We start from the raw sequence: 25593 nt of genomic DNA on the forward strand, positions 1-25593 counted from the left end.
CTGATCAGGGAGAATATCACAATTGTATTGAGGGCAGATGCCATGGAAAGCAGGGTCAACCAGCAAGGCCCTATGGCACAGGAATAGGAATGATGTCCTGTGAAAATGATGGCAAGATTTGGGAACCTTGGATGATAAGACAAATTGAGAGTTTAGGCAAAAAGAAAAAGGAGTCATATGTAAAGTTTGGGAAAGTGAAGATGGATAAAGTCATTAAAGAACACATGGATAACAGGAAAGAACCAAAGCAAGGAATTAAGAGGGCTAAAAGGGCATGAAATTCTTTGGCAAACAGGATTCAGGAAAATCCCAAATCAATTTATTCATTTGTAACGAGCAAGGCATTGGCTAGAGAAAAGGTAAGTCCATGTCAGGACAAAGGAGGGAATTTATGCATGGCACTAGAGGAAGTGGCTGAGTTTCTTAATGAATACTTTACATTAATATTCACAAAGGAGAGTGACATAGTGACTCTTGGGAAGGATATGTCGATATTCTAGGGCATGTCAATATTAAAAAGGAGATGTTGGGTGTTTTGAAAAATATGAAGTATACAAGTTCCCAGGACTTGACAGGACCTATCCCAAGATACTGAGACAGACAGGTAATGAAATTGGTGGGGCCTTGTACAAACTCTTTGTATTCTGTTTAGTCACAGAAGAGGTCCCAGGAGACTGGAGATTACCCAACATTGTTCCTTTATTTAATCTAGAAAATTACAGGCCAGTGAACTTTACATCAATGATACAAAATGTTTGAGAGGAAATTCTTAGAGATAGGATTTACTCAAATTTGGAAAAATATAGACTTAATACAGGCAGCATGACTTTGTGTAGGAAGATCCAGTCTCACAAAGTTGATTGAACTTTTTGAGAAAATGACAAAGATGATTGATGAGGGCAGGTTGGTAGTTATTGTCTGTATGGACTTATGCAAGGCCTTTGACAAGGTCCATCATGACAGGCTGATACAAAGGTGAAGTCACATTGGATCGCGGTAAACTGGTAAGATGGATACAGAACTGGCTTTGTCATAGCAGACAGACAGTGGTAGTGGAAAGGTGGATTGGAAATCTGTGACCAGTATCTTCTGTTGGGATCAGTGCTGGGATGCTTGGGACCCTTGTTTGTAATATAACTAAATGATTTGGAAGAGAATGTGTGTGGCCTGATTAGTAAGTTTGCAGATGACACAAAGATTGGAGAAGCTTCAGGTAGAGAGGAAGATTGCAAGATGGTGCATTTTGGGAGATCTAATGCAGGAAAGAAGTATATAGTAAATGACAGAACCCTTAGTAGTATCAACACATAGAGGGATAGTGGTGTAGAGTCCACAGTTCCCTAAAAGTGGCAACATAAGCGGATAAGGTGGTCAAGAAGGCATATGGCATGCTTGTCCTATTGGTTGGGCATAGAGTATAAAAATTGGCAAGTCATGTTGCAGCTGTGTAGGACTTTAGTAATGCCACATTTAGAATATTATGTACAGTTCTGATTGCCATGCTATAACAAGGATGTGGAGGCTTTGGAGTTGGTATCGAAATAGTTTACTAGGATGTTGCCTGGTTTTGAGGATATTAGCAATGAGAAGAGATTGGCCAAACTTAATTTCTTTTTACTTGATCATCAAGAGATGAGGGCAATGTGATAGAAGTTTACTAAATTATGACAGGCATGAATAAAAGGGATCGTCAGTCTTTTTGCCAGAGTACAAATATCAAGTATGAGAGGGACATTGTTTTAAAGTAAAAAGGATAAGTTTAAAGGGGACGTGACAGGCAGTTTGTTCACACAGATGATGGTAAGTGCCTGGATGTGCAGAGGAGATGGTGGAGATATTTAAGAGGCATCTTGACAGATATTTGAATAGGCTGGGAATAGTGCGATAAGGACCTCATAGACACAAAAGGTTTTAGTTTAGAAAGGCATCGTGTGTTGGCACAGTCTTGGTGGATCACAGCACCCTTTCCTGTGCTGTACTGTTCACTGTTCTCTGTTCAAAACTGTGGCATGTACAAGACTGTGCTGTGAGTTTAGTACATATCTACCATACAAGCGCAGCAACTTCACACTATTCAACGCATTTCAATGGTGGGCCAGACAGTGAGGTAAATGTCATCTCCAACAATCAACAGATGAACAGAACAATTCCAAAAAGAACTTTGGGAGATTTAAGTAGAACTCATTAACCTTTCACCTGAGGTTTCTTCATTACTTTCACATAATTTACTTCTACTTTAACAGGAAAGTTTAGGTCATTAATTTCCCCCTAAACTTTATTTGCAATGTTAAAACATTGTGAATATTATTGAAAATCCTGTTCTATTGATCAGTTTGAATTAAAAATACAGTATGACTCCTTTAAGTATGATGTTTCACATAACAAGTTTCAGAAAAAAATCAATATTTTTCTCATCTCGATGTACTCAACATCTCAGGGTCATTTTGAACTAGATCTAATTATTTGCAAGTAAAATGCACATTGGAAATCTATATTCACAAAGCATTGCACTTACTTTTGGTTTCTAATTAAAAGTACAACTTAACGGTATGTCATATATCACACTGCAGTGTTCTGAAATACTGGTCAACTGATCCAATCTTGTTCTATTTCATCAAACAAAATTGAACAGTTTCAAAGAGGTATAGAAGAGAGAGATAAGCAATCTCTCACTGAGCTTAACTTCAACTGAAAATGATAAATCTAGTAAAGTGATATTGCAAATACGTGTATTCGCTGTGGTCAAAAAGTTACACAATAACTGAGGCATACAGATTCACAGTGCAATAGATAGTTTTTTCAATCATCAAGCCAACTTGACTTAATAATGGGATCTGGAGAGGCAAATTTGTCATTGAAAGCTAGGATCTTTTCCACCTTGTTCTACCTAATCATGCAAGGCAGTGGAGAGATTACTTCTAGCTGAACAAACTTAAGAAACATATCAACAATCTGTGCCACTTAGCCCAGAAAGACTTTGCAAGTAAATTGACAATTGGACCTGACACACAGGTTATTTTAGAGGTGGAGGATAAAGGAACAAAAACGTAAGATGGGTAATGTGCTCCGGGGAGGAAAATTTCTGTAATACCACAGGTTCAAATCCCACCACGGCAGATAGTAGAAACTGAATTCAATAAAGAATCTTGTTTTAAGAGTCTAATGATGAGCATAAACCATTGCTGATTGTTAGAATCTGGCTCACTAGTGTCCTTTGGAGAAGTAAAAAATCCTTACCTGAGGTTGTCTCTTTAATGCTATCAGGACAAAATGACCCACTTCCTGTGAATGATTTAAAAAAAACTGGGGGCGAGATCTTGTGTCTCATGAGACCTGAGTTCAAGTCCTACCTATGACTGAAATGTGTAATAATATTTCTGAAAAGGGTTATTAGAAATATATTTAAAATATTGTGATACTAGGACTCTTCTTGTATAGTCGTAATGTTCCTTCTTCTGAGGCAAGACACCTAGATTCCAGTCCCTCCTGCTCGAAAAGTGCTGAACAGGTTGATCAGAAAATAGTTATAATATTCTTTGACACTAGGGATGTGGGTTTATTAAGGTACACACTGTGTTTCCGTAAATCTTAACACTTTTCTTTCTGTATCCAAGTGATCTGGATTAAGATAAATGCTTTACACTCCTATGGAAGAAAGTGTATTTTTGATTTCAGTTAAAATTGAAAAGCAACTTTCACAGTTGTTTAACATAGTCATGCCTTACCGGGTAGCACACTTGAAATTAAGCCCTTCAATTCAGGGAGTCATCACTAAAATTAAAGTTTTTTTAAGTACACAAAATAACCCAGTTTAGTTGTCCTTTTAGACTCAGATTGATAGAAAGCACGGACTACTGAACAAGAATTAGATTGTAGTTATACACTGATAAATAATTCCACTACTTAAAACTCTGAGCCCTTAGAAAAATTCTCATACACACAGATACAGACACACTCAGATAGACAAACAACAATTACTGTTATGGCTGAATAGAAAATCTAGGAAGACAGTTCAATGCCCCAGTCCACAAGGTTCACTGACCTGAACCTTTTGGCTTTCCAATGCTTGGCACTCCATCATCTCTCCTCTCTAGACATCTTCCCTTGCTTGCAAGAGGCACAGAGAGATTGGTTCAGCTTCAGTCTCAGCTTATAGCCTCTGAGTTATTGGTTAAATGCAACAGCATACAACAACTGATGATAGATATAAACTGATTTCCTTAGGCTGCAGATGTAATTCTTTACTGCACAGAAAAGGATACTACCTCTCCTTTCAGCGATCTGAAAGTTTTTGACAATGCCATTCATATCTACCTGGAAGCCAGTTACATAGTTACTGATGGGCAGAAGGCCTTTGCCATTGACAAATGGTTGCCATTCTACAGACCATTCAGTTACTTTTTGCCAGTTGAATCTCACTTTCCACACACTCTGTGGTACATGTCTGCAATTACACTTATCCCAGCGCTTAAAAAAGCAAAAACACTTAATTGTTAGCAACTTGCTTTAAGACCTGCAGCAATCCCTTTCACAAGGCTCGATTTTTTTAAATTAAAAAATGACCTTTACACATTTCAGTCCACTATCAAAAATAAGAAGTTATAGTCTTCACCAGAAGGCAGTGGAGGCCCAGTCTCTGGATTCGTTTAAGAAAGAGTTGGATAGAGCTCTCAAGGATAGTGGAATCAAGGGTTATGGAGATAAGGCAGGAACAGGATACTGATTGAGGATGATCAGCCATGATCATAATGAATGGTGGTGCAGGCACGAAGGGCAGAATGGCCTACTCCTGCACCTATTGTCTATTGTCACCTGTCTCCACTCTTATAAGATGAAACAGTGTTTAGAAAAACTTGTTTCATCACAAATTAGGTGATCCATAAGCAACACGTAAGATTTACATCCATTCACCATAAAATCAGCATTAATTGCACACTTAACCATGTGTGTTACTGTTATGGTCAAGACCAACCCCCTTCAAATATATCAAGAAGAAAGCCTAAACTCTAGCTTTTACATTATTTAAAGGTAAGTGTAAGAAGTGTGTTCTAGTTGTAATTTGGTTGGTCATACTACTTGGATTTAAGCAAAACACACTTTATTCCTACACCCAGTTAAAATACAAACAAAAGAAAGAAGAGCTGGTATAACTTAAACTCTATTGGAAAAATTAACAGCAAAGTAGATTATTTAACTACTAAAGAGCAACTGTTCCAATATCGTAACATCTCATAAACACAGGTTTGGCAAAAACAAATTCAGTAATTGTCTTCACATGCAATTCTGGCAGAAGAGAGATACAGAGAACTCCAATTTTTTGCTGTGACTAAGAGAGATGTATAGAAACTTTCCACAGCCAACTTCAAAACCCCAACAACTACTGAAAGCTAAACTAAAACCCTGGTTTTGGCTAGACCAATAGAATGTTTTTGTATTTTGGCTCGAGTTTTCCTATTAGCATCTCATGTGCTATCTGCAACACCTCATTCTATTAATACAGCTTGATGATCTTCTGCCCACTTTCATCTGCTTGAGATGGTCTACATGTCCTACATGTCCTCATTTCATTTGTTATTGTAGCATTCTGGGATACACTCAGATTCTTTTTATATGTATGCTTTTTGATAAAAATGTTATTTTTTCATCGTTTGGTTGCAATTCAGCTAACATCTCTGAACTAAAAATATCTATTTTGTTCTCCACTTGTTCTTGTTTCTCCTCAAGCATTTGATCAAACATAGTTTTTTTCTTATCTTTTCTCCTTGTTTTCTCCTCTTGATTCAATTTGTGGTTTTGTAGCCTTGTTACCATACAGCCAGGAAAAATCTCAGGATATGCTCCTTGTATTTTATCACTGCCATCTCGACCACAATAGGCATCAATCCCACCTGTGCTCCGGCTATACCATCCCCTGTGCAGGTCAAAGTCTGAGAATCTCTGTGGAGAATAATTCATCTCCTGACTCCCAAAGTCAATCTACCATCAAGGCAAAAATCTAAGGCATATTTTTGAAACAGATCTTAAACAGATTCACTTGCCTGAATGGCTGTTGCTCCAATCGCACTCAAGAAGCTTGAAAACATCCAGAACAAAGTAGCCTGCATATTTGGTACCCCATCTACTACCTTCAACATTCACTCCCTCCACCACAAAAATATAGTGGCAGCAATGTGTACCATCTACACAATGCACTTCAGCAACTCACTAGTTTGCCTTCAACAACATCCTTGCAAATGAAACCTCAACCTAGAAGGACAAGGCAAAAGATGAATAGGACCACCACCATCCACTTGTAACCCTTCCAGCCACACACTACACTGACTTGGAATTAAATCATATTCATCCACTGTCATTGAGTGAAAATCCTGGAACTCCAATCCTAAAAGAACTTTGTATGTGCCAATGTACCACTGCTCTCCTGACCTTGGTCATTGGTTTGCAGCAGTTCTAGAAGGTAGTTCACCATCACTATTGCAACAGCAAATAGATATGAGCAACAAATGCTGACCTAGACAGCAACACTAACATCCCAAAGATAAATATATTCAAATAAACTATCGGACCCGGGTAGGGGCCACCAAAAATATCAGTTATCTTCAACACATTTAATGAAAGATGCATACATAGGTATCATGAGAAATTGATGACTGAAGTTAGTCTTTTTGCTATTTTATTTAATTTTGATTTTCTTGTCCAATCAACTGCAGAATGGACAATTGCCACTTTTAATGCAACAGATCTAGATTCTGAGCTCTTTAACTGTCATTTAAACTTATCTGGCACATTGAATCATAAGTTGTAGATAGGCACCACAGGAGTTTTCTTCTACATCCTGTTTGAACCAAGATGGATGTCATGGTTGTGCCAAAATAGCATGGAGATTGTCCAAAATATGTAAATTCACTCACACAAGAACTTCAGATGGGGCCAATATCAAAATAAGACTAAGAGAGGAATTTCAGGATTCATATCTATGATGATATTATACAACTTTAATACCATGCACTCTTCAGAAAACAAGAAATGATTATATTTTTCACTTCTTCATCGATTACTTACCTAAAGTCAAGCCTTGGAGACGAAGTGCCAATGATCGTACAGGTGTAAGGTTTGGAGTTAAATTGTGAGATGAGAAGTTGTATCCCAATTTGAGCTGTAGCACGATCAAGGGGGGTGTATTTGACAACAATGTCAACTTGTCCATTGGCTGGTATTATTCCTGTGTAAGAAACAAAATACATTTGTCATACATTTATTGCTTATTGTTACATTGTTCAAAATATCCATGATCTTTTTTTTTGTTTGAATACAAACACTTGAAACTTCCTAGGTCATTTTCCCTATTTCTTTTCTTCTAATAGGCTTCCATACTTCTGGATAGATACATAAATAATCATGAAATTTAATTCCAGGGCCTTATATATTGTTGCTGTAATACCAGCAATGACTACCTTTCCTGGTGGTGTTTCTAAGAACAAAGAGCTGCTGGCTCACTGATTGGTCAGTGGTGCCTGGAAGTGGGATTTTTTTCTTTTAACGATTAAAGCCCTGATGCCAGACAGTCGATTGCTTGAAGTGCATTGATTGGAGGGTTTGGCTGGCCTGCTGATGAGACCATTCAATTCAACCCAGTTTTTGTGTTGAATCTGGTGTCAAAGTTAGCATAGTTAAATGGAACAAGCATCCAGGAAACCTTTGGCAAAGCAAAATGTAATTGTCTAACAAAAGAAATTCACTTGGACAGTACCATAACACTGAAACACAACATGAAATAATGAAGGACACTCTGAAGTTGAAAAAGCTCACTAAGAAATGTTAACAGTAAGCCATAGGTGAGCTTTGAGAGAGGAGAAAAGTACTTTTAAAGAAAATGGAAAAAAACTGTGCTTCAATGCATCAATAATTTCTTATTTCTTTCACTGCAGAATATAAATTACTAAATTAACAAAGAAACTGGTGTTGTATTTTTGAGGATCTAGATCCAGTTAGCTAAAATAATCATGTACATGTTAAAGTTTGTTGGAAGGGAAGGAGACCTCATTGGTAAAGTACATGAGTGTCTAAATGTCCACAATCCAGTACTAAGAAGCTATTTCAAAAGCATATGAGCATATTCAATAATACTTTAAACAATTCTATATAAAGTTTTAAAAATACTTGTTTGCACAACTCCTTGATTAATTCATGTTGAGAATATTACCTCAATTTTATGTTACCTCACATAGTTTGATTCTGAAAAAGGTCTACAGCTGTGCAATCATGGCAATAGCTAATTGAGAGATTCTTAGCCATCATAGAAATCTCAGGAACATGGACCTACAGCCTTTAAAAGCTGAAGCAGTGTTTTGTTATGACTGAACATGGCGTTGGTAAGGCTGCACCTGCACAATGTGTGCAGTTTTGGCCCAGTATCTAAGAAAGGATGTACTGGCATTGGATGCCATTCAAAAGGGATTCACTCAACTGATTCCCAGCTTAGCTCAGTTGGCTGGATTGCGGGTTTACAGAGCAGTGTGATGCCAACAACATGGGTTCAATTCCCATCACCAGTTTGAGGTTACCATGAAATACTCAACTTCTTCCCTGGTCTGGTGGTCTTCAGGTTAAATCACTACCAGTTACTTCTCTCTCTAATAGGAGAGCAGCCCCTATGGTCTGGTAAGACTATGGTGACACAACTATAACTGATTCCTTATGAATGGGTTGACTTATCAAGAAAGGCTAAACAGTTTTGATTTTCTTCAAGAAAGATCAGAGAAATAAGGGGTGATCATATTCAAACATACAAGATTCTGAAGATGGTTGACAGGATAGATGTTGAAATGATGATTCCACTCGTGGGAAAATCTCAGACTAGTGGAAGTAGTTAAAGAATAAAAGAACAGTCATTTAAAACTGCAGAACAATCTTGATTATCCAAATGAGGCGGCCGGGGAGTATTTTGTTCAGATTACTGAACATTCGGATAACTGATCTGATCATAAGCAAGCAGTAATTTATGAGTGCTGGTTATCTGGCAATACACATCATAATGCCATTTGACTGATAACTGAATGCTGAGTTGCCTAATGCCATTTTTACAGGACCTTGAGATCTTGTTCGGATATTGCAAAATTCAGATAATTCATATTCGGATAATCGAGGTTGTACTGTAATATGCAAAATGTAAATGTAAAATACTTTGTTTGGCAGAAAGGTATGTTTGAGTATGGAGTATAAACTGAGGATGGGACCTAATTGAGGATTATAAGCTTAGGAAGAGCATGACACAAATAGAAATTTAGGCTACTAACTGTAAATATTTCCATTTTAACTACCAGACATGTTGTCCTGCATAAAATTTAAGAATGTACGTGGATGAGCACTTGAAACATCATAACATGGGCCAAATGTAAGAAAATGGAACATGTCTAAATAGGTTAATACAGACTTGATGGGCTGAAGGAAAGATACACAGGAAATCTGAAGGAAAGATATACAGGAACCCATCATCAAAGTTGATTGCATTAGCTTACAATGTATTTCTGCAATTGTTTTTACTTTTGATGCCTTTTCCAGATGCCTTTATATTGTATGACTGTATGTCTTTGTCAATGCAGCATTAACTACCAATATAAATTGCTAATATAATATTAGAAGTTTTCTCACCTGCTGTTGGCTGAATTGTGAATGCACGATGAGATTGAAGAAAACTGATCTGGAATTCAAAATCAACTGGACAACTGCATCTCAAAGGGATGTTGATTTCCTTGCTACAAATTTTGAAAAATTAATACTATTAACTTTTGAATTAAAACCATAGGTTGTGTTATACCAGTATGGTACACAAATAAATCAATTACTATCATCATCTGAAACAATAATTATTCAGAATTGTAAAGAAGATTATAAGTACATTGAGTCATCGAGAAGTAGTAGAGAGTCCTTCAAAAGTGTTAATCATATTATGTACAATATGCTACTTAAAAAGATGATAAAACTATTTTTTTTTCAGAAACACTTAAGTTCACTTCCTGGCTAAGTTATAAAACTTATGGAAATATTCTATTCCATCTTACATAACGCTTCAACTTTAGTTACAAATTTTTGCAAGACCAATTGTCTGGTAGATAAAACTGAAAGAGAAGAATAATTGAGGAAAATCAAGAGAAGGAGTTTTATAAAAGAGTTCCACATCAGGATGTTTTCAGAAAACAAATGTTGGTTATTAACACATGTAATTAAGATGTTTTGATTCTTCTGTTTCCCCAACAATGCTAATATATATATTTAGAGTGAGTAGCCTAAATGTCTACTTGGGTCTGCCGAGTTTGCAGGTTTAAATGAACAGATCTCACCTGAAATCTAGGTTAAGTTTAATGACGTTAGATCTTTGTCCTTTTTATTGACATCTTCACTTCCAGCTCAGCACTGCCCCCATGACTTGTCCTACCTGCCTATCTTCATTTCCACCTATCCACTCCACCCTCCTCTCTGACCTATCACCTTCATCCCCACCCCCATTCACCCATTGTACACTTTGCTACCTTCCCCCACCCTTCTCCCTGACCTATTACCTTCATTCACTCCCCCATTCACCTATTGTACTCTATGCTACTTTCTCCCCACCCCCACCCTCCTCTCAATTATCTCTCCACCCTGCAGGCACTCTGCCTCTATTCCTGATGAAGGGCTTTTGCCCGAAATGTCGATTTTCCTGCTCCTCGGATGCTGCCTGAACTGTTGTGCTTTTCCAGCACCACTCTAATCTAGAATCTGGTTTCCAGCATCTGCAGTCCGTGTTTTTACCTATCTTCATTTTCACCACCATTTCAGCTGGCTGCATGTCGTATCTACCCATTTTAGACAGTTTAATATAAATGAAGTTAAGTTGGTGTCATGATGTTAGTTATCTCTGTCTTCTTTCATCTATCTTATTTGATCTGTTTCATCTCTTGATCTAGTAAAATAGGTATTAAAGATTTTTTTTAATTCACTCATGAGACATGGTGTTGCTGGCTGGCCAGCATTTTTCAACCAAGAAGGTGTTTTGAGCTGCCTTCTTGAATTGCTACAGTCCATGTGCTGTTGGTAGACTCACAATACTGTTAGGGAAGGAATTCCATGGTATTGACCCAGTGATAGTGAAGGTTTGGCAATTTCCAGGCCAGATAGCAGGCAGCACGGATGGGAAATTGCAGGTGGCGATATTCCCGTGTATCTGCTGCCCTTGTCTTTCTAAATGGAAGTAGTCATGGGTTTGGAAGGTCCTTTCCAAAGAATTTAGTGAATTTCTGCAGTACATCTTCTAGACAGTATGTACTGCTGCTACTGAATGTCAGTGTTGGAGGAATTGGATGTTTGTTGATGTAATGTGAATCAAGCTTTGTCCTGGACAGTGTCAAGGTTTTTGAGTGTTGTTGGAGTTGCACTTATCCAGCCAAGTGAGGAATGTTGCATAACATTCTTGATTCGCAACTTGTCAATGGTGGTCAGGCTTTGGGACGTCAGGAGGTGAGTTACTCATTAAAGTATTCCTAGCCTTTGATTAACATCTGCTGTGTTTATAAGGTGAATCTAGTCATGTTTCTGGTCAATTGTAATCCCAAAGATGTTGATAGTGGGGGACTCAGTGATGCTAACACATTGATTGAATGTAAAGAGACATTAGTTAGATTGGCTGTTATTGGAGATGGTCACTTCCTAGCATTTGTTTGATGTGAATGTTACTTTCCACTTGTTTGCCCAACCTGGATATTGACCAGATATTGTTGCTTTCGAAGATGAACTGCTTCACTGTCTGAGGGTCATGAACGGTGCTGAACATTATGCAATCACCTGCAAACATCCCCACTTCTGACCTTATGATGTAGGTGTTGAGTCAAAGATACGCAGAACACTATTATTAATTTTGATTGCACAAGCTTAAAATGTCTTTCTTTGAATGCTTTTGCTTCTGTCAATTATTTTACTAGCTGTGTTTGTACCAATTCCTGTGGAGCTGATATTACTGTTGTTCTTTTAGGCCAAGAGCAATGTATTATTGCTGTGCTGTAGTTCTTTTTAAGAAAATGAGAGTCAAGGGAGAGATGTCAGATAGTAGTGCATATATGCACCCACATACTACCATTACCAGAAAAATAACATACAGACAGAGGCACACATGCCTGAATTTTTCAAAGGAACAATATTTGTGGGTTTTTCGCTTTACCAAGTTTGTCATCATTGAGTTGCACTATATGTTCTCTCAGGCTAAATGTATACTCACTGATGGAAAATTATCCTAAAATCAGAACTGCTATAAGTTTATCTCCCATGTTGCTGCTTGCACAGCCTGGTTTAAAATTAATTTTACAATTCTGTGTAGCTTGTACAACAGCCTCCGTGCACTGCATTCGAGAAGAACTGTATCATTTACATTTACAGATAGTTTTCTTGTAATGCTGTAGTTGCATTCCAGTGAAACCTTATCAGAAAATCACTTAATGAGGCCTATAGGAAAAGTGGGGTTGGAACAGACCAGCAAAAAATATCATTCACGATTGCTCAAAAATCACCAAAAGTCTAAAGCAAAGTATAGCATACCATCAATGAAGGTATAAACCATATTTATCAATGAAACAAAAGTAAATTTAGCATGTCATTTAGGGTCATCATGGTGTGTAAATAAGACTCCCTCTTTCCTGTTAAGCAAGCTATATCACATTCTCTCCTTCCACTCAAAATGCTTTATGATATCTAACTTCTCTTCCAGTGTTATAGCTTTTCTTTTGCATTCACCACCTGCAATTTAACCGACAGATGCTTCTGGCCAACATTCTTGTCACTATGCCCCTCCATTTTTTCGAAAAAAGGGATAATCAACCTTTCACTGGAAGCTGCTCAATATATTTCTCTCAGAAAGTTGCTCTTTGTGCAGTACCTGCCACAGAAAACTGCTCTGTCGGCAGCTGACATCATCGCATGCACAGAATGGCATGAAAACCAGAGCTGACATTAGTGCATGCACAGAACGGAACGGAACAAAGCACACAAAACAATCACCGCTGGAATTGCACTATTGTAAACAGAGATAAGCATTCTAAAAAATACTGTTCCTTAATTTCTCAGTGAAGCTATAAGCAAATCACACTGCCAGAACACGTGTTATCCAGAAGCCACCTGTACATTCATTTCTGCAGTTCCACAAGTGTTTACAGATGTATTACATTTTGGTAAAACAAACAAAGAAAAGACTTACACAATTAAAAGTAGGGCCTTGGACAGTGTTTTAGAACAGAGAGAGACCTAGGGGTTCAGAGACATAATTCTTTGAAGTTTGTACCACGTATTGGTAGGATGGTTAAGGTGGCATTTAGCATACTTGCCTTCATTGTTCAGACCTTTGAGTATAGAAGTTGGGATGTTATGTTGAGGTCATACAGGATAGTACTGTGTCCGGTTCTAATCTCCCTGTTATAGGAAGGATATTTTAAGCAGGAGAGAGTTCAGAAACTACTTACCGGGATGTTTCTGGGAATGGACAGGTTGAGTTATAAGGAAAAGCTGGGTAGGTTGGGGCTTTTTTCAATGAAGTGTGGAATATTGAGAGATGAGCTTATAGAGGCTTATAAAATAACGAGGGGTACAGATAAGGCGAAGGATTGGTAGTTTTTTTCTAGGGTGGGGGATTTCAAGACCAGGGGGCATATTTTTAAGGTCAGATGAGAAAGATTTTAAAAAGATATGAGGGGCATTTTTCTTTTTACGCTGAGTGGCCGATTGTAAATGAACTTCTAGATGAGGTGGTGGATGAGGGTACAATTACCACTTTGAAAAGACATCTAGACAAGTACATGAATAAGAAATATTTGGAAGGATATCAGCTAAGCGCACCAGGTAGGATTATGGTTAGCATGGACTGGTTGGACCATGCTGTATGACTCTATGTTACCGGCTCAGTAAGATTTTCAGAATGACTAACATGTTTGTACCAGTGAGTTAAATGACGCCCTAAGTCGTGTCAGCAAGTTTGCTGAAGCCATATTAACTATTTAGATTATTGTGTGCTGTTTTTGTTCCATTGCCCAGGAAGGATATACTTGCCAGTAAAGGTTCACCAAACTAATTCCTGGGATAGTACGACTGTCTTATGAAGAGAGATTAGAGATATTGGACATGTATACTCTCACAGTTGGAAGAATGAGACACCATCTCATAAAACTTATAAAATTTTAGAAGAGATATGTAGAGTAGAAAGGATGATTTTCCTGGATGTGTGGTTTAGAACCCCTTTTCTGAAGAAGAGTGACTGGACTCAAATAGGAATAAAGGGATCTTTTTCAGAATGACAACCTGTGACAAATGTGGTTCCACAGGGGTCCATGTTGGAACCACAACTATTCACATTATACATTAACAATCTGGATGAAGGAACTGCGGGCACTGTTGCTAAGTTTGCAGATGACATGAAGATAGGTGGAGGGAGAGACAGTTTTGAGGAAGTGGGGAGACTGCAGAAAGACCTGAACAGGCTACAAGAATGAGCAAAAAAATGGCAAATGGAATATAATGTTGAAAGGGTGAGGTTATGCACTGGTAAGAAGATTAGAAGCGCAGACTATTTTTAGAAGACTTCGGGGTCCTAGTTCAGGATTCTCTTAAGGTTAACATGCGGGGGTCAGTTGGTAATTTCAGTATTCAGTATATGTGATCTGCCGGTATTGCTCGCAAGACAAAGCTTTTCACTGTGCCTCGGTACACGTGACAATAAAATCAATTCAATTCAATGCAAGAGGGCTCAAATACAAAACAGAGGTATACTGCTGAGGCTCTATAAGGCTCTGTTCAGACCACATTTGGAAATATTGTGAGCAGTTTTGGGCCCTGTAATGTCACTCCCACAGCCTCCCCCAGGATATGATCAAATGGCAGAGTAGATTTGATGGGCCAAAGGATCAAATTCTGCTTCCTTGTCTTTGACTCCATCTTCAATAAACATATACTAAAAGTAGATTTTTAATTAAATCAAATCCCTCATTGGATTCAGAATCATCATCTGATATATTACTTTCTCCTCTTATACTTTAAGTTTTTGTTTGGTCAACTCATGTTCTCTAAATTCCTTATCTGTTTGTAGTTCAGCTTTTTTAAAAAATGTCTCCCACTTTCTCCTCACTTTTCATTTTCTTTTTCTAAATAAATCCTACCAACATCCAAAGACAACCTCAAATTCTGTGGAATGAACTTCTAAACAAAGTGGCCATTTTATGTCCAGAAGCACCACATTATTTTAAACAAAGGACAGAGATCATTATTAAATCCAGCAAATTCAAATCTTGTCTGAGCCCCCAATTGTCATTATCCTAGCTAATGTTATTAGTGGATAAGTGAGATCTTAGACTGATTTCTGCCTTAATAGATTTTTTAAAAAAATTCAGAAACACAAACACAACATAGTATAGATAATAAAATATAAGTTTATTATGCAAAAGAAAGGAAAGTAGGGTAGAACAAATTTACATATAACACAATTTGGAAAAACTTTGAAGTACATAGTAAGAAGTACATTCCTGCCTATCCCTACACTAACACTTTACCATACTCAAATGCCAGGTTGTACTCTATGGCACATCCAAAGGTTCAATTTAACTTTCTTTCTATACTTGGCCTTGAGAATTTGGTAACCTCTTACTCAATTAGTCACAAAGCTGAGCTTAGAAATGTTTCTTTCAAATAAACACTTCAGGATTCTAACAAAACACTTCTATTCTGCACCTTCAAATTAAAATCCTTCTGCTATTTTCTAACAGTTCTAAACTAAACCCTTTCTCTCAATGAAACTGTTTCTTATATCTAACTTCAATCAGGACTTCTGCAAACTGACAAATAAAAGCTTTCAAAGTATGAATTTTCCATTAATCAATAAAATCTGATCTTTCTGAACAGAAAGCAAGCTAATACTCTTCATTGTTATTATACCCACTTGTAAAACATTTCCAATGCAAAAAACTCCTCATACCATGGACTTATTGGTAAACATCGTGGTTCCAGAAATGCAGACAAGCTAAATCATTAAATCCCCTTATAAACACATCCAAGGTCTACATGTCAATATTTCAAAATATGAATTCACAAATAAATGATATTGAAGTATATATAAATCACACAGTTGTAGTCAGTGAGCTGGATCACAAGATTGAGGAGTTCACCACAGTTATCAGTACCATGTTGCATCTGACATGCATGCATTTGGCTGTTTCCCTGGAAATGTTGGTAAATGTCATGGAGACCCAGATCCCACACCTTCAATGTCTATAGCCTGTAACTGAGCATTCCACTAACTGCTGTTCCAATTACATCTTGGTCAATCCATCCTTCAGTCTCAATGCAGGGAGAATTGGCTTCACAACCAAGGCCAAGAGATCCTGGGTGTGGGAAAGAGATGGGGAAATGGTGGACATCAGGCTCCTCTCTCCTAATAAGGAGAAAATACAGGATTTGGCGAAAGATAAACATGACCACTCATGCTGGAACAACAATAGTGAACTAACCCAGAAAACTTCAGTTTGCTGTGCCATGCTACTCTCCCATTTACATCACAGCAAAATCATTAGCATTAGCACAAACTTTTGACCCTCTTTGACAACTAATTCCATTCTTCTTTTATTAGAGTATTAGCAGCAGACAATGAACCTTCACTAAGAAAAGGTCAGCATCGATGACCCTCAGCTTCATTTCCACCTTTGAGGAGAAATCCACTGATCTCTCAGAAAGTGAACCAGCACATCTTTCATGTGCATCCTTCCCCAGTCCTGAACCTTTCACCTCAGTGCATACTTTCCTGGATTGGACTATGGAATACATCACTGCACATTTAGTGAGTGCACCTTTGACACATCTCCACAAATGGTCAAGGAAGAAATCGTCTAAGTCTCTGGCCTCAGAGGACTGCCTGAGACCAGGTGCTTGATCAAACCCAGGAAGAAGACATGTTCTCTGCTATAATACAAAAATTGGTGTTTGGTAAATAGTGAGGAGAATAGCCTTAGAGTACAGGACGATATAGAGGGGCTGATCAGATGGGTTGATCAATGGAAAATAGAGTTCATTCTGGATAAGTGAGATACAGTATTTGGACAGGACAAATCAGGCAAACGGATACAATGGATGCCAAGAACTACCAAGAATAGAGGGATCTTGGGTGTGCATATACACCTGTCCCTTAAGATATCAGCACAGGTAGATACAGGTGGATGTTTGCCTTTATTAGGCAAGGCATAGAATTTAAAACTAGGGAAGTGATGCTTGAACAATATAAAATGTTGGTTAGGCTAGAGTATTGTGTGCAGTTCTGGAATCCACATGATAGTTCATGTGACTCAATGTAATAAAAGGTCTTTTCCTGTGCTGTAGATCTCTTTGACTCTAACTTTTAGTCATACTGCAGACAGACACAGGAACAGCAGCCAGGTTTATTAGAAGTAGTAAATGAATTGGATCACAAGATGGAGGAGTCCACCACAATTATCAGTACTATGCCGGATCTGACATGCATGCATCTGGCTGTCTTCATGGTCAGGCTGGTGAATGTGATGGATCCAGCTCCCATACCTTTGATGTCTGTAGGTATGCAGCCTATAGCTTAGCACATAAGACCATGCGTACGAAGAAAGCAATCTGGGTCACACATAGGCTAGCAGCCCTTAAGTCAATACTGAAGTCAGTGTGCATGTGTGAAGAAATCAATGTGAAGTATATAAAGACTGATAGCCTCCAATTAATACAAAGTAAGTGAGTAATAAGAAAGCAAATTAAAAAACTATTAATGCAAACTGCGCAGATGTATGAGATGCATATGGGTTCCTGCATATGAAGTGACCTGGCAAGTTATAGCTGTGCCAAGGTCAAGTGCAAAGTGTTGAAGTGCTAACATGATATGTGATTTATCCCAGAGGCTGATTGTTTCCTGATGCTGACTTGGGTGGATGAATGGTTGAGAACAGTTGTCACCATACAGCATAGTGACATAGAGTCCTATAGCACAGAGACAGGCCCTTCAGTACAAACAGGTCCATGCTGACCAAAATATCCATCCATGGGAACCCCATTTCCCTGCACTTGGCCCATATTCTTCTAAACCTTTCCTATCCATGTATTTGCCCAAATGCCTTTTAAATGTTGTTAATGACCCCGCCTAAACCACTTCTGCTGGCAGCTCATTCCATATGCGTACCACCCTCTGTTAAAAAAACATTGCCTCTCAGGTTCCCTTTTATTCTTTCCCCTCTAACCTTAAACTGATTCCCTCTAGTTCTTGATTCCCCAACCCTGAGAAAAAGATTGAGTGCATTCACCCTATCCATGCCTCTCATGATTTTATACACTTCTATAAGATTCTTCCAACCCCCCACCCCCTCCACCCCCCCACTCATCAATCTCCTCCACTCTAAAGAAAAAAGTCCTAACTTGTCCAAACTCTCCCTATGACCCAGACCCCTGAGTTCTGGCAACATCCTTGTAAATTTCTTCGGAACTCTTTCCAGTTTAATACCAGCCTTTCTATAGCAAGGTGACCAAAGCTGAACATAATACTTCAAGTGCAGCCTCACCAACATCCTGAACAACTGCAACATAACTTCTCAATTTCTGTACTCAATGCCCTGACTGATGAAGGCCAGTCTGTCAAAAGCCTTCTTTAATGCCCTGTCTACCTGTGACTCCACTTTCGGAGAACAATGCACCTGAACTCCAAGGTCTCTCTCCACCACATTCCTTAAGGCTCTACCATTCACCATGATACCCCTACCTTGATTTGACTTTCCAAAATGCAAGACCTCACAGTTATTTTTATTAAACTCCATTTGCTATTTCTTGGCCCACTTTCCCAGCTCATCAAGGTCCTGCTGCAATTTCTGATAAACTTCCTCACTGTCCATGATACTGCTTACTTTAGTGTCTTCAGCAAACTTACTAATCATGCCTTGTACATTTTCATTCAAATCATTGATACAGATAACAAACAGCAACGGGCCCAGCACCAACCTCTGTGTACACCACCAGTCACAAGCCTCCAGTCTGACAAGCATATTTTCACTATTACCCTCTGTTTCGTACCATCAAGCCAATTTTGTATCCAACTTGCCAGCTTCCCCTGGATTCCATGCAATCTAACCTTCCAGAGCAGCCTACCATGTAGAACCTTATCAAAGATCTTACTGAAATTCATATAGACTACGTCTACTGCCCTGCCCTCATCAACCTTCCTAGTCACTTTATCAAAAAACTTTAACAAATTTGTGAGACATGATATCCCACACATAACACCATGCTGACTACTCCAAATCAAACCTGTCTTTTCAAATGCATGTATATCTTATCCTGCAGAATTCCTCAGAGCATGTAGTGACATTATTGTGAAGGAACAGTTGGATGCTGGCTGAGGCAAGTAGTCGAAGACCTGTAGCTGCCAGATGTGATCTACAGTCGAGAGTATGTTGCTGGGAAAGCACAGCAGGCCAGGCAGCATCCGAGGAGCAGGAAAATTGATGTTTTGGGCATAAGCCCTTCATCAGGAATGAGGCTTGTGGGCCGGGTAAGGGTGATAAATGAGAGGGGGAGTGGGAAGGGTAGCTGAGAAAGTGATAGGTGGATGAAGGTGATGAAGAAGGTGATAGGTCAGAGGAGGGAGTGACGGACAGGTCTGGAGATCAGTGCCGAGTTGGAGTCTTAGGACTAGAATAATGTGGGGGAAGGGGAAATGAGGAAGCTGTTGAAATCCACATTTATCCCTTGTGGTTGCAGAATCCCAAGGCAGAATATGAGGCGTTCTTCCTCCAGGCGTCGGGTGGTAGCGGTTTGGCGGTGGAGGAGGCCCAGGACCTGCATGTCTTTGATGGAGTGGGAGAGAAAGTTGAAGTGTTCAGCCATGGAGCGGTGGGGTTGGTAGGTGTGGGTGTACCAAAGATGTTCTCTAAAACAATCCGCAAGAAAGCGCCCTGTCTCTGCGATGTAGAGAAGACCACACTGGGTGCATTAATAGAGGTACAGGTAAATTTCTGATGGATACGGAAGGATCCCTTGGGGCCTTGGATGGAAGTGAGGGGGGTGGTGTGGGTGCAGGTTTTGCACTTCCTGCAGTGGCAGGGAAAGGTGCCAGGAGTTGGGTGTAAGTTGATGGGGGCGTGGACCTGCCAAGGGAGTCTCAGAGGTAATGGTCTCAGCAGAACGCTGATAGGGTTAGGGAGAGAAATATATTTTGGGTCGTGGGGTCTGTTTGGAGGTGGCGGAAGTGGCGGAGGGTGATGCAATGTGTGCAGAGGTTGGTGGGGTGGAGGGTGAGGACCAGGGAGATTCTCTCCTTGTTGCGTTGGGAAGGGTGGGGTTCAAGGGCAGTGGTACATGAAGAGGAGGGGATGCACTGGAACCCATCGTCAATCACGTGGGAAGGGGTGATCATGGAAGAAGGGACTTTGAGGTGGAATTGATCATTCTGGAAACAGATGCGGTGCAGACGGAGGAATTGGAAGTGTTTTTACAGGAGGTAGGGTAGGAGGAGGTGTAGTCTAGGTAAGTGTTGGAGTCGGTGGGCTTGTCGTAGGTGTTTCACCAGTTCCTGGAGATGGTGATGGAGAGGTCCAGGAAGGGGTGTGAGTTGTCCAAGATGGTCCAGGTGAAATCGAGGTCAGAATGGAAGGTGCTGGTGAAGTTGATGAACTGTTTAACCTCCTCGTGGGAGCAGGAGGTAGCACTAATACAGTTATCGATGTAGCGGAGGAACAGGTGGGGGGTAGTGCCGTTGTAACTGTGAAAAATGGACTGTTCCACATATCCAACAAACAGGAAGGCATAGCTGGGTCTCATACTAGTGCCCATGCTACCCCTTTGGTTTAGAGGAAGTGGGAGGATTGGATAGAGAAGTTGTTGAGGGTGAGGACCAGTTCAGCCAGGTGGATGAGGGTGTCAGTGGAAGGTACTGATTGGGGCGGCATGACAGGAAGAAACAGAGGGCTTGGAGATCTTCATCATGGCGGATCAATGTGTACAGGGACTGGATGTCCATGGTGAAGATGAGGCATTGAGGGCTGGGGAAACAAAAATCTTGGAGGAGGTGAAGGGTGTGGGTGGTGTCACGAAAGTAGGTGGGGAGTTCCTGTACTAAGGGGGACAGGACGGTGTCGATGTAGGAAGAGATGAGTTCAGTGGGACAGACAACATGTGATCAACATGTTGGAAATTTTTACCATCTAGCTTGAATTTGAATCATTTATTGTCATGTGTATTCAACATAAATACAGTGAAAAGTGTGTACTGCCGCCATGCATCGGCACTATTCACATTAATGTAAAATAAAATCTTAAAACGATAATTTAAAGAGAGTCCAACCTTTTCTTCTCCACTGCTAAAGCCCCACCCGAGGCTACACCAGCCCACGGTATGTCACTGCCAGGCAACCAGTTCAGGCGGAGGCGCCGGTCCTGCTCCAGGCTTCACAGGCCGACTGACCTACTCTGCAGCTACGCTGCGTCTGAAGGCCACACTGTCTCTGAAGATGCCACTGCCGCTCCAGAGCCCATCAAAGCCTAATCTAGTTTCTCAGAGAATGAGAGGAGGATTGAAAATGTTGCAAAAATAATGCAAGCTTGGGCTTTGATGACATGCAAATGCATGGAAGTAATGTACTCACAGCTCAATAGCGAGATTCTGAAATTGCCACTCAAGGTGTGGTGAGAAAAAAAATTATTGGTCTCCAATTATCCCAGCTTTCTCACTCGGGGAGACCACGGTGACGAAAATTCCACCTAATCATTTTGTAAATGTATCTTTATTGTCTGCAGTAATATGACTTTCATGTGAAAATTTCAAGTATTAACTTCTTTTATTGATGTCATGAGAAAGTTTTTTGATGTCTGAGCCAAAACATTTGCACATGATTAATGTCAAACTTTTGAAACATGCAAGAAATTATCTTTACAAAACATTTCTAAAGTTCAATCCGAACCAGTTACAGTGACAGTAACAGAAAAATTACAGCTAGTGTATTAAATATCCCTACAATGCTAAGAATCCTGTTAAAATAAGTGAACATATGACTTGCTTCATAAAAAAAATTAATTAAATTAATTTCTGCATTATCTTCCTTGCTTTCTATAAATTGATCCATATCTTAACTCATCTCCCTTTGATTCAAACAGATTAGAATACTGTGTGTTTAGAACAAGCCCATATTTGCCTAAGATCATCAAATGTATTGCTCATGCAGGTAAGAGATAAGCTAGCGTTAATATTGCATGATTCAAAATGTGACTCCACTTGTACAGTCAGGTGAAACATCACCAATATCTGTGCTAATGGCTGCTATTTTCCTTATTGTTTGGAGTTTACCTTTACTGCCAACAATCTAGTCATGCATTAGTCAAGTAAAATCACTTGTTTTATGTCTTTGACAATATGATTTAAAATATATTTCCTTGTGCTGACTGATCCATGTATTAGTGAAATTCAATTGAACGTAACTCAACAGATTGGTTCATATTGCAATGGTTACACAAGTGCACAAAATAACATTTAAATTGGAAGTGTAGTGGACAGGGAAGAAGGTTAACTCAGAGTACAATGGAATCTTGATCAGATGGGTTAATGGGCCAAGGAATGGCAGATGGAGCTTAAGTTAGGTAAATGTGAGGTGCTGCATTTTGGAAAGGCAAATCAGAGCAGGGGTAATGGTAAGGTCCTAGGGAGTGTAGCTGAACAAAGAGACCTTGGAGTGCAGGTTCATAGTTCCTTGAAAGTGGAGTCACAGGTAGATAGGATAGCTTTCCTTTATTGGTCAGAGCACTGAGTATAGGAGTTGGGGGATCATGTTGTGGCTGTCCAGGACATTGGTTAGGCCACATTTGGAATATTTGTGCAATATGGTTTCCCTCCTATCGGAAGGATATTGTGAAACCTGAAAGAGTTCAGAAAAGATTTGCAAAGAAGTTGCCAGTTTTAGAGGATGAATAGACTAGGGCTGTTTTCCCTGGAGCGTCGGAGACTGAGGAGTGACCTGATTGAGGTTTATAAAATCATGAGGGGCATAGACAGGATAAATATATAAGGTCTTTTCCCTTGCATGGAAGAATTCCAGAACTAGAGGGCATAGGTTTAGGGTGAGAGGGGAAAAACTTAAAAAGGATCTAAGGGGAAACTTCACGAAAACGGTGGTGCGTGTATGGAATAAGCTGCCAGAGGGAGTGGTGGAGGCTGGTTTGATTACAACATTTGAAAGGTGTCTGGATGGGTATATGAATAGGAAGCATTTAGAGGGATATGGGCCAAGTACTGGCAAATGGGACTAGGTCAGGTTAGGATATCTGGGCAGCATTGACAAGTTGGAATGAAGGGTCTGATTCCGTGCTGTATATCTCTATGAATCTATGTCTCACAGAATTGAAAGTAATAAAAAGGCACTATTTTCCTGTTGGCAGACTAACTTAGATTTTTTGAAGAAGATTTCTGCCAGAATTAATTAAATAGCTTAAGAAAGTACTGAATCTGTCTGTTTTGGTAATTTATCTAAAGCCTTTGCTCCGAACTGGACAGGGCATCATTGACGTCCATTTCTCGAAACAAGAAAGTTTTTGCCAGGCTGCATGATTTATGTATCCTGGGTTGACTGAGCTGGCCAAACCTGGAGCCACAGCTCTTTGGAGAGAATATACACACACACACACCCATCCACCCACAAACACGCACAGGCGCGCGCGCACATCCACACACACACACACAGGCGTGCACATCCACACACATGCTCTGCAAGTGTGCTAAAAAGAGACAAACTTTACAGAATATCAGGTGTACAACCTGATAGATTTTCTCTGTCACAGTCATAAAAGACACCATTTGTGTAGTTGTTGTTTGATGTTCACTGATCTACCTAAACAAAAATGACGAGAACGAGGGTAGGTCCGATCAAGGACAGTAGTGGGAGACTGTGTATTGAGTCGGAAGAGATAGGAGAGGTCTTGAACAAGTACTTCTCTTCAGTATTTACGAACGAGAGGGACCGTATTGTAGAAGAGGAGAGTGTGAAATGGACTGGTAAGCTAGAAGAGATACCTGTTAGGAAGGAAGATGTGTTGGACATTTTGAACAACTTGAGGATAGACAAGTCCCCAGGGCCTGACGGGATATATCCTAGGATTATGTGGGAAGCAAGAGAGGAAATTGCAGTACCGTTGGCAATGATCTTCTCGTCTTCACTGGCAACGGGGGTGGTACCAGGGGACTGGAGAGTAGCGAATGTTGTGCCCCTGTTCAAAAAAGGGAATAGGGATAACCCCGGGAATTACAGGCCTGTTAGTCTTACTTCTGTGGTAGGCAAAGTAATGGAAAGGGTACTGAAGGATAGGATTTATGAGTATCTGGAAAGACACTGCTTGATTAGGGACAGCCAGCACGGATTTGTGAAGGGTAGGTCTTGCCTTACAAGTCTTATTGAATTCTTCGAGGAGGTGACTAAGCATGTGGATGAGGGTAGAGCAGTGGATGTAGTGTACATGGATTTTAGTAAGGCATTTGATAAGGTTCCCCATGGTAGGCTTATGCGGAAAGTCAGGAGGCATGGGATAGAGGGAAATGTGGCCAATTGGAGAGAAAACTGGCTAACCGGTCGAAGGCAGAGAGTGGTGGTAGATGGCAAATATTCAGCCTGCAGCCCAGTTACAAGTGGAGTTCCGCAGGGATCAGTTCTGGGTCCTCTGCTGTTTGTAATTTTTATTAATGACTTAGATGAGGGAGTCGAAGGGTGGGTCAGTAAATTTGCAGATGATACGAAGATAGGTGGAGTTGTGGACAGTGAGGAGGGCTGTTGTCGGCTGCAGAGGGACTTAGATATGATGCAGAGCTGGGCTGAGGAGTGGCAGATGGAGTTCAACCCTGCCAAGTGTGAGGTTGTCCATTTTGAAAGAACAAATAAGAATGCGGAATACAGGGTTAACGGTAGGGTTCTTAGTCAGGTGGAGGAACAGAGGGATCTTGGGGTCTATGTACATAGATCTTTGAAGGTTGCCACTCCGGTGGATAGAGTTTGTAAGAAGGCCTATGGAGTATTATCGTTCATTAGCAGAGGGATTGAATTCAAGAGTCGTGAAGTGATGTTGCAGCTGTACAGGACTTTGGTTAGGCCACAGTTGGAGTACTGTGTGCAGTTCTGGTCGCCTCACTTTAGGAAAGATGTGGAAGCTTTGGAGAGGGTGCAGAGAAGATTTACCAGGATGTTGCCTGGAATGGAGAGGAAGTCATACGAGGATAGGTTGAGAGTTCTCGGCCTTTTCTCGTTGGAACGGCGAAGGATGAGGGGTGACTTGATAGAGGTTTATAAGATGATCAGAGGAATAGATAGAGTAGACAGTCAGAAACTTTTTCCCCGAGTACAACAGAGTGTTACAAGGGGACATAAATTTAAGGTGAAGGGTGGAAGGTATAGGGGAGATGTCAGGGGTGGGTTCTTTACCCAGAGAGTGGTGGGGGCATGGAATGCGCTGCCCGTGGGAGTGGTAGAGTCGGAATCATTGGCGACCTTTAAGCGGCATTTGGATAGGTACATGGATGGGTACTTAATCTAGGTTAGAAGTTCGGCACAACATCGTGGGC

At 40.1% G+C, this 25593-nt stretch overlaps 1 protein-coding gene across 3 annotated transcripts in view; it reads right to left on the reverse strand.

The window, feature by feature from the left end:
- The window catches only part of cfap221 (cilia and flagella associated protein 221), a 263805-nt gene that overhangs the window by 170683 nt on the left and 67529 nt on the right, over nt 1-25593 (reverse strand). For all 3 annotated transcript variants that reach the window (XR_015757537.1, XM_043693986.2, XM_043693987.2), the window contains 2 exons: nt 9649-9752; nt 7060-7219 (listed from right to left, as the gene is read on the reverse strand). Coding sequence is in view for 2 of the 3 variants with exons in the window: in XM_043693986.2 (XP_043549921.1) it covers nt 7060-7219; nt 9649-9752 (264 nt within the window). In the remaining variant the exon portion in view is untranslated. The remainder of the gene's footprint in view (nt 1-7059; nt 7220-9648; nt 9753-25593) is intronic.

Source organism: Chiloscyllium plagiosum, unplaced genomic scaffold, assembly GCF_037043375.1.
Source record: "Chiloscyllium plagiosum isolate Xiang-an unplaced genomic scaffold, Cpla_swu_hap1 HiC_scaffold_7, whole genome shotgun sequence".
NCBI classification, from domain to species: Eukaryota; Metazoa; Chordata; class Chondrichthyes; order Orectolobiformes; family Hemiscylliidae; genus Chiloscyllium; species Chiloscyllium plagiosum.